Raw genomic sequence first — 10,241 nt, forward strand, 5'->3', positions numbered from 1 at the left:
TTCCTGCTCCGAGACAGACAGAAGATTTTTCACTATTTCCAGTGTATTGTTCACATCATTACACAGAAGAAACTCTTCAATGCATTGCTCCACTAACACTTGCAGGAGGCCATATTTCAATACTATCTTTTCCCAGTATATTAGACACACTAAGTCCTTTCTGCTTCACAATCCACCAAATCCTTCTCATTTTTTTCATTAAAAAGGAAGAAAAGAAAAGAAACTTAAACCACTATTTCCAGTGTATTGTTCACATCATTACACAGAAGAAACTCTTCAATGCATTGCTCCACTAACACTTGCAGGAGGCCATATTTCAATACTATCTTTTCCCAGTATATTAGACACACTAAGTCCTTTCTGCTTCACAATCCACCAAATCCTTCTCATTTTTTTCATTAAAAAGGAAGAAAAGAAAAGAAACTTAAACCCTCACACAAGCCATGAACATGTGCACAGAAAACTGGAGGGAAGGGAAATAATTAACAAGTGAGAATTGCTATGAAGGTCCATCTAACTAAACAGCTTAGAGGAAAACCTGTAAGGTTTAAGGCTGAGCCACACAGATTAAAGGCAAAATGTTAATGCCTATAGAAGTAGAAGACAAAAAGGTCTATGTAAGTTGTCATTATTAAAATGCCTTAAGGAAACTTTCTTATGGTAATTTAAACTGAAAAGGTTAAAACCTTAACTGGTATTATGTTCAGCCTGTGTGCAGTGCTTCCACACAATGAAAGAAGAACATACAACTTGCTCTTACAGAAACACGAACTGTTGCTACGTGACCCGTTAACTCCACAGATTTAAGGAAAAAGCCTAAAGAGAAACATGCCACAAAGTACTTAAGCTTCAAGCAATGCTCAACTTTCTAATACATCTAGAAAGCACCAGAACACAGCACCTTCTATGAAACTGAGCATCAGTTAAAAGTCTGAAGCTTAAGTTACACATGACATGTACCTACTAGGAACCAGAAGCTGCATCAGAGTCAAGATGCTCTCACAAGAGTGAGCTTCTGAAACACCAATTTATCTTCTGCAACTTCACTTTCACTGAGCTGGAAATACAAGCTGAGTTGGCAGATTCTTTTTAACCTCTTGAGCATGCTCTTACAAAAATAGTTTCTCAGCTCACCCATGAATAGGTGCGATTTGCAGTCGGTGTTCTGCCTCTATCAGTTTTGTGTATAAAGTAAATAACGTTCCTGAACAGTTACAAGGTAGGCATAGCTTTTATTTACCAGAGCTCTTTATAATATACTTGAAAAATATGTAAATACTTATAAATTAACAGACTCATACCACACAAAAGTGAAAGACAGCACAGAAATTGTATTCATAATTACTCGAACTGCTGTAACTAGTAAGCTACACTGGAGACAAGTAGCATTTTACCACATACTTAACATTACTACACTGTAGTTGCTCACATCTTCACAGTATACAACCACAAAGGAGACAGGATTAAGATTCAGTGCAATACATTTTTTTTTTTAATGTTACTTATTTTTTCCACACAGACTGTCTTCACTGTTTTTCTTCATCAGATCACAAAGGATCTTGCAGATACCAGCTTACACGTAGCTGCTTCCCATAAAGTGTTGCAAAAGGCTTTATGCTGTAAAGTCTGTCCGCTATTTTTAAGATTTTATGCCTTTTGCTACACAATCACTATCAATAAGTGTAAGCCTCCACAGTATGAAGATCAATCTACTAGGGACCTGAGGGCTGTAAAACTGTCCAGTCTTTCTGATGAAAGGACTCCACAGGAGTTAACTAAAAGCACCTCAGCCACTTGATGCTGAAGAAAGTACATTTTTTATACAAACTTGCTTCAGGAGAAATGAGATACTAAAATCAAATTGTAATTATTCCATCATGATTGAGTATGTGGTACTGTCAGTGGTAAAGAGAGGCATGTGCTCCTTATGTTTTGGCATGACAATGTTTGACAGTCATGTCTTTCAAAAAGCAGGGAGACTTAAATTCTCTCATGAATCTAGCCTTAAATCACACAGAATTGAACTCAGCATTCTAACACCCAGCCTTTGTGGCATTTCCAACTGAGACTAGAAACAGGCAGAGGACTACATGGAAGGGACCACTGAGAACTTCCCTTGCTAGAGCCCTGACTGCACTTCTCTTCTGGCATGCTGTAGGTGCTGAGCTCTTGAACAACGCACTGAAGCACTACAGGACGTCTACAAAAAGGTTCCCAGCACAAAACAACTTCATCTCTGAGCTTGCTTCTAACTGAAAACGGTTACAGGTCCTACTAAAAGGAGAATTCAATTTCATACCAGATCGAGCTCTTCTGGGCTAGGATCCAACCAGCTTCAGGATTCTAGTCAAGCATAAGTGAAGGATGTAGGAACAGACAAAATTGTGGGAAAGTACAGCAGTAGCATGTTGCATATTTACACATCTAAAATGTTGGTAAGAAAACTTCCCTTTAGATACAGGAAACTTTATTTAGTTAAGGGATTTTTTTATGTCACATTCTTAGGTGTGACCTCTGAGGAAAGACTAAGAAGTTGGAATTATTTACTTTAAAGGTGAGATGAAAGAGAAAGTATTCGAATACATAAAAGGCTGTCCCCAAAAAGGAAAGAAAGAATCTATTCTCCATGTCTCTGGAGAACACTCCAAGTAGTAACAAGCTGAGATTGTAGCAAGAAAAAAAATCAGGTTAGAAATATGGGTTTCTTGTGCTTAGGGAAGGAGACCACTGTTTTTTGAGGTCCCCTTCCAACCTCCTCTCAAGAGGCTCAAAATCAGTCACTTGCACATTTGAACCTTACATGTGCTAAATTAATAAACACACTGGAAGTTTAACAACTTTCTTCTTTAAAGGATCTTTTTAATTAGTTCATTATGCATTCAGATCTTACTTCATATGAAACATGATACAGTTAGACCCTGGCTTTGTTTCTATCATTTATAGCTCTATGAAATTAGGGAGTCTGACAAGATCTGTGTTCACATCCTCATTGTAACCGCTGCAAAACTACAGCTACCAAGATTGTACTGGGGCTGCAGAAGCAGAGGGAAAGGCTGTGTAGCTGCCCTTTCCACAAGCAAGCAGAAAATTAGAGAAAAAGATGTAGATCACTTCCAGACAGTCTTTGAGACTTGGATGAGAAAAGTAATTTCTTTTCTCTAAACAGATTAATACTGAATTACTAATACAATACCTATAGACTAAATTAATAAAAAAACCAGCAGCTTTTGAGTTTCCAGTAGTCCAAGCTCAGACATCTATCTGCAACTGCCTCTAGTGTGCTGCCTTTTGGTGTATTTTTTTTTAATCTCTCCTCAGCTCATGGTAAAAACAGACTTTTGGTAAATGCATTTAATTTCACATTTAATATCACATTTAGCATCACATCCTACCACTGCACCCCTCCAGAGCAAAGTTAATACTGCTCACTTTCACAGCAGTCAGAACTCTGGGTGCAGAAGCATGTACTGTGGTTAATTCACTAGCAAGGAAAATTCAAAGTTTATAGGGTAAAGTATCAAAGTCAGGATACTTTAATTAATCTCTGGCCTCTAATTACTATCTGGCCTCAGTAATTACAGTAGATTTGAAACTGTTAGCTACAGACAACACAGAAGTGAGCAGTTAAAAGGGGGGTGGGACAGAAAGAACTATGGAGGAGCTGGCCTTCAACTGCTCAGATTTACTCCAAAAACCACTTAAGTCTTTGCAATTAAGAACAAGCTACACTAAGTGGTGAAAAGCTCACTGATTAACTATTCAATAAAGCCCACTCAATCCACAATAATTTTAATTATATTACTGGCTTTAAAGATCATACAAGAAGCTCTAAAAGAACAGCTTCTTCACACTTCATCTGTTATCACGTACAACTCAAATTCTAAATCTTTTCCTTCACCTCTGCTAAATGACTTGCAACAAAAAAAGGTATTCCAGTACTGTGGATTCAAAGTCTCCAACATGTGCTGAACAAACTTTTGCTTTCCTACATTGTCAGACAAGCAATCCAGAACTTGAAATAAAGCTTGTCTCCCCTCATTTAAAGAAGGGTAAAAGCTCACTAAGTCACCTGCAATTCACAACTTTCTGATGACACACCACTCGAGGGAAACAGGGATGAAACAAGAAAAAATAATTAGTAGCACATAAATCCAGTACAGGTGAAGGGCTGGGAGTGGGTGAGAAATGCTTGTTAGCATTCCTTGACAATCCTAAGGTTGTTGTTTCTTTTTTTACTCTGAATTCTGCTGTTTGTGAGTTTCAACTTACTGCCAAACAATAACACCAGAGGCTCGATCCTTTGGAGCTCTCCACCAACCAGCTAAAAGTAGCCTTACATAGATAACAACTATTGGCACAAGATTTGTTTCACTTTAATGTTGTCCAAACTAATGACTCATAGAAGGCTTTCAATTTTAATCAACATAAACCCCTGCTTCAAACATCCAGTCAGCATAAAACCTTATGTGACCTCTCACACCTTTTACAATCAAGTCTACAGATATTTCCATATTCTAGAGAATTAGAAACCTGCTTTACTTTTTATATCACCTCACACTATTGGTCACTTTCCTTTACAATGCAAATCTGCTGTGCACGCAGACACACAGAACTAACAACACCACCAATACCTAGTACAGCTTCACAGAGCACTAGAGAACAGAGAAACTGCAACATCCAACAATTCTTTACTGCCCTTAAAGTTTTGGTGTGGATGCCTCATCACCTGTGCAGCTTAGTTAACTCTCCAGGGTTTCCCTTTTTAACTAGGAGTAGCAGAGATCAGGAGTCAGAAACAGAAGTTGTGATTGTCTGGGAAGCCACAAAAGGAACCATGACAATGAATTTAGCACCAACATGCATAGAAAAAGAAATAAATCTGGTGTCCTTTCTGAAAAAAGTATACTTGAGTTCTGGGAGATAAGCTTCCACTATATCTATTTGTGATAAAAATCAGCTGGAGAAGACTTCTACAAAATTTGTACACAATCACAAATATGGCCAGCAGTTGTATGGAGTTTTTCTTTGCTGTTTGTTTGGGGCTTGATGGTTTGTTTTTCTTCTCCATTGTTATATTTTTGAGTCTCTACTCATAAGGAACAGCTCTTTGCATTGGAATGCAATTTCAGCAATACAAATAAGTGGAAATGAATACATTCATAGCTTCAGTTTTCCCCCCTTTGATCAGATTAACTTACATTAAAGTAATTATATTAGAAAGACTTCAGTAATAAAATTTTAGGACACTTCATAAGTAAAAATAAAACAAACAAACAATGTGAGAAGCATGCGTGAAAAGTCTCACAAGACTTGAAGTTTCTTGGAAAGACATGCAGAAGACAGCAAGAAACTTTATCTGTGAGCAATAGCAAAGCTGCACCAACTTCCTGGGAGATGGGGAAATTCGCTATTTCTAGTAACATTCACTTTTTGGGCTGTGAATTAAACAAGCTCTGCCTTCCACCACTAATCCCAACTGTAGCACAACACATGAGAATGATGTACCTTCTCCTACTATCTGAAGATGTTTAATGTCATCTCTTCTTCCAAAAAACATAAACCAGGATCATAAGGGTAAAGGGTCTTTTTACAGCCCAGTTTGCACAAATTCCAGTATTATTAATGGCTTACATCAGAGTTTCTGTACATCCTCATGGCTTTGGATAACTGATAGTCATCTGTATTCCTACCAATCACTGGAAGTATAAACTTGCTTATACTGGAAGTATAAGACTGCTTTCTGCTCCAGTACTGCATGCATGTGGAAAAAAAGTGTCTCAGAAGTGGAGCTCTGAGTAGCAGTTCTTTCTCTCAGCTGTCAGTGCAGCAATAAGTACTTGTTAAATACATTTAGATAGATCAGTCCTTCCAGCTCTCCAAATCTGCAAGATCCACCCCTGAAAGAATGTTAAGGGCACATTAAGATTATAAATAAATAAGAAGTTTTTAAGAGAAGACATTTAAAGAGGAGGAGAAAAGTCTTAACTTTCTGGGCCATCCCTTGCACATGCATCACTATGACCATCAGGCCTCATGAAAACCTATTTAAAAAAACATTCTTCAGAAAAATATTCACTATTTTAAAAACTTGAGATTGTTTATAAACTGGCACATTACAAGACACTGAAAAGTTTTTCTTGCTTACTAAATTTCTAGGAGAATTAGCAGAAAAATAGAATGGTGTAATCTTGTTTAGCACTTAGGAGCAGAAGTCTTTCCATTTTAGGCCATGAACACATAGCTGGGTCTGGAGCAGCCATGCAAACTAAAGCATAAATTTTACAATGTCTTTAAAGATTTTTCTCCTCTTCTACCGAATACAGAAAATAAAGATATAATCAATGGAGCATTGAGATTGGAATTTTATGCTGTTTCAGTGCTTTGCCAGCTGACTGGTAAGTCTTTCTAGAACTCATTTCACAGTACGACTTTCACTTTAATAGAAAATATATATAAACACACCACACCAAAATACTGAGGTGCTCAGGCACAAGTCTTAGAAATAATGAAAAACATTAATATATTTTTGTTAAACATTTCTTGGCTGTTTTATATACTAACCAAAGTTAAATTAACAAACAATTGATGGTGGGGAGGGGGTTGCCAAGTTCCTCTTGTTTGTGGACAGTGATTGTATCATACAGGGAGCAGAACAAGCTCTCCGTACTGCTGTCAACACCCATCTCCTGGTCCCCAGCCACAGTGCTGAAAACTTACATTCCCAGTACAGCACCTTGTCTCTAACACCTCATCTCCCTTAAATCTGAAATATGAGAATGAAGACTAGTTACCACAGCTGCCTTTCAGAGCAAGAGATCAGGGTAGGTGGGCAGCAAGAGAATACACAAAGGACCGAAAAAAAAAATAAAAAAAAAATCTCCTTCACTGAAGCTGTTGTACTGCAATATAAGTATTTTTAGCATAATACTAAAGGTTCACAATCACTGCTGCAACATTTGGGAAGGGAAAGACTAGTACCAGATGTTGTGTTGTATTTTATTTTCCCAGCACAAACCCAAGAACCCTGTATATTGACCTAAACATTCCAATAGCCCATCATTAACCCCTGTGTTCATAAAAAGCTGAGTCTGGCTCACAAGTACCTTTTATATTTCTATATTGCATTTTTGTTTGAAGACATTTACCTAACTCCTGTTCTTCGGAGTAAAACCATTATGCTTAAACAGAAGAAACATTCCAGCTCTTAAAAGAGAACACGCCTGTACTAAATTAGTAAGACCTCTGTATAAGACGACTTTCAAACATAAATGAACTCTTACCATATTAATCCACTTCTATGATTTTAAAGACTGCCTAAAGCTAGATGGCTGGTCTGTTATTCCATTTATAGACACTCCATTTCAGCCAGTTTTTAGCCATTAGATATTGAAGGCTTAATACTTCTGAAATTAGGCCCTTAACAGCCGCTAGAATTTGCATCTTCACTTAACAACAAACAAAAAAATCCAGAATTAGCCTTGGTTTAGACTATTTGTTTTAAGACACTACACTGAGAACAATGCAGACATGCATCCTGTTTATTCAGCAGGCAAGGACATAATAGCCATCAGAACTGGAAGGGCTGTTTTACACCACCATGACAATATAAGCAAGCTCTACAGTTCAACCTCAGTACTTGTTTACCCAGCCTCAGCAGTCAGGGAAAAAAAAAAAAAAAAAAAAAAAAAAAAAAAAAAGGGATAGGAAATATTTTTTATACTGCAAACACTCTGCAAAAAACCCTGAAGTACCACAAAAAGTTACATCACCACCCAATGCCAAATAACTTTAGTTTAATATACCACAGAAGTATACTAGTAGTACACTAGCAGCCAACCCAACTGCAGCTCTGTTGCTAGAGACCAACCTTATTTTTTCTCAATCTTCCTTCATTGTAATCCAAAGGAAAAAAGACCAACAGAAACATGCTTGTGAAGGCAGTGCTCAGGACAGCACATTCTTCCATGAGATCTGTGGATGTACCCTCCCACATACACCTCAGTATCCTCACAGAAACAAAACCCTCAGTGATATACTGAAGAGACTTGGGTTTGTTATGGAACACTACATGAATAAATTAATGAATATTTTCATTCTGCTTAGCTGACAAATCTTAGAAGGGGCAGGGTGAGCCCTCTTGACAAGTTTCTGATCCACTCAATATTCAGTACGTATTTTGTAAGTAGCCATAAAGATTTGACCTAATCTGTGCATATTGTGAGAAGTAACATAAGGAGTTAACTGACATATTCCCACCACATATTTTTAAACAGACATGAAACTGATGTGCTGGATCAGACCCAGAAATCCATTAGTCCAGTTTCCTCTTAGAGCACAGTATCAGAAGCTTTTGTGAGGGTCCTATAAGGTTTGTTCCAGGTCTACGAAAGATACCTACACTACTTCTATGGCACATGAAGGCCACTACCTAGTTGTCTTCCACTCTTTAGTCAATTGCTTTAAAGTCTTTCCAAAACAATGGTTAGGACCAAGGGTATTAATATACAAATGCAAATAAATTCACTATTATTAATATTTTTTGTTTAAAAAGTGAGTATTTATTTATGCGAGCTATAAGGACAAACTTAAGATTTTTCCACGGTAGGGCTGCAAGCTCTGACAGAGATAAAGAAAACATGAAACAAACACGTGTTAAGCTGTCTGCATTGTAGACTCTTCAGAAGGATGACCTAAACAGAAGCCAGCATGTTTATTATTTTTTTATTATTATTATTATTTTCAATAGGGTTTGGTTTTTTAACTTATTTTTACCTTTTAAACGCTTCAGCAGGGTTCCTCTCACACTCTCCAGGTTGCAAGAGACTTTGAATAGCAGGATCTCTTAGTTTGTCCTCATATCCCTGGATCAGTCCACTGCGGCAGATTTGTGCAACTAAGCCTCGGATAAACCCCCCAACACACAGCGTGTCAGAGTCTTGGGCCCTGCAGAAATGGAAGGCTAGAGCTTGGCGGTGTAAGCCTCTCTGCAGGTTTGCAGGTGCACTCGGCCACAGTAACTCAGTACAGAGGGCTGTCTTCCCACTGCCAGGCCCTCCTACCAACAATACACCCCAGGCAGCTCCTTTCCCAGAGACAACACTGGTATTATTCCCAGAATTTGCTCCAAGAGATGGTTTGTTGGCAGCACTACTGCTGCAGTTGGCTTTCTCCTGGAGGCAGTGCTGAAGCTTGTGGAAAACCCACTCCCTACAGTAAAACGGCTTTCCCTGCAGCAAGCTGGTTTGAGCCATTTTATAAAGCTTCTCCTCTTGGATTTGTCATAAGCAGCAGTACCCCTTCAGCATCTCAGAGCAGGGAGACACACCTTCGTCTCTCACAGAAAAACCTTCTGCACGGAACTTGACAGAGGTTCAGGTAATTGGTTAACCTTTCCCGTAAAACTCAACAGCCTCTTCTCAGGAAAGGGTGTCACTCCATCCGTACGTTTTACGGTGATGAGCACAACACAATCACAGTTCAGCTGACATCGTGAAGACGTGTCTGATGCCAACGCTCAACAACGCTTCTCGTACGGCTCAGAAGTTCACTCAGCTCCATGGCTGCATCTGCAGCTCACACAGCTGTGTGTGCCCCCAGCACGCAGGCGAGACAACGCATCTGGAAAACCGAGGGGAAGCCAAGTTCTCAGTGTATGCTGAATGCCTCCCAGCTCTAGGCATTCATCTCTCTGGATACAAATCCAGAAAAAGCTGTCCATAACCAAGTGTTCCTGCTGGGCAGTTCACAGGGAAAGCGGCTTCTCTTCAGAGGATGATAAACACACACAGCCCCAGCGTGGGCAAGCACCGCTCAGCGGGGCACGGGCAGCGAGGGCAGCAAGCCTGGCAGACCTCGTGCATCCGTGTGAGTGCCTGGGAAGTGCTTCAGGTCAGGGTGTCTTACACAATGCAGACGGACGGGAAAAGAACAACAGCCCACCACACGTTTGCAGCTCCTGATTTCAATACGTTCGCGTCTTCTCCGGGAACTCGGATTCTTACTGAACCTGTTCTCGGGTATCTCAATCGCAAGATGTCAGGAGAGACAACATCTTCCCCTAGAGCTCTGAAATACACAAGACAGCACTTTTAACCCTACGTGCAATCACAATTCAGCCAACTGCGAACGAAGACAACAAAGGGTAAAGTCAAGGGCTCTCGCTCCCTGCTTTTGCTTACACCGTGAAACCGAGTTCGCCTGAAAAGACGTGTCAAAGAAACCTGCTGTCACCAGGTCTGGCC

The 10,241-nt window shown here is 39.3% G+C and overlaps 1 protein-coding gene across 1 annotated transcript in view; it reads right to left on the bottom strand.

Annotated features, from left to right (window-relative positions):
- ANKRD50 (ankyrin repeat domain 50) overlaps positions 1 to 9,343 on the bottom strand; it is a 34,657-nt gene extending 25,314 nt beyond the window's left edge. Inside the window, exon 1 of the mRNA XM_010008909.1 lies at positions 8,773 to 9,343. Coding sequence (XP_010007211.1) covers positions 8,773 to 9,251 — 479 coding nt within the window. The 5' untranslated portion in view covers positions 9,252 to 9,343. The remainder of the gene's footprint in view (positions 1 to 8,772) is intronic.
- Positions 9,344 to 10,241: the final 898 nt, after the last annotated feature.

The sequence above is a fragment of the Chaetura pelagica genome, unplaced genomic scaffold, assembly GCF_000747805.2.
Source record: "Chaetura pelagica isolate M959 unplaced genomic scaffold, ChaPel_1.0 scaffold221, whole genome shotgun sequence".
NCBI lineage: Eukaryota > Metazoa > Chordata > Aves > Apodiformes > Apodidae > Chaetura > Chaetura pelagica.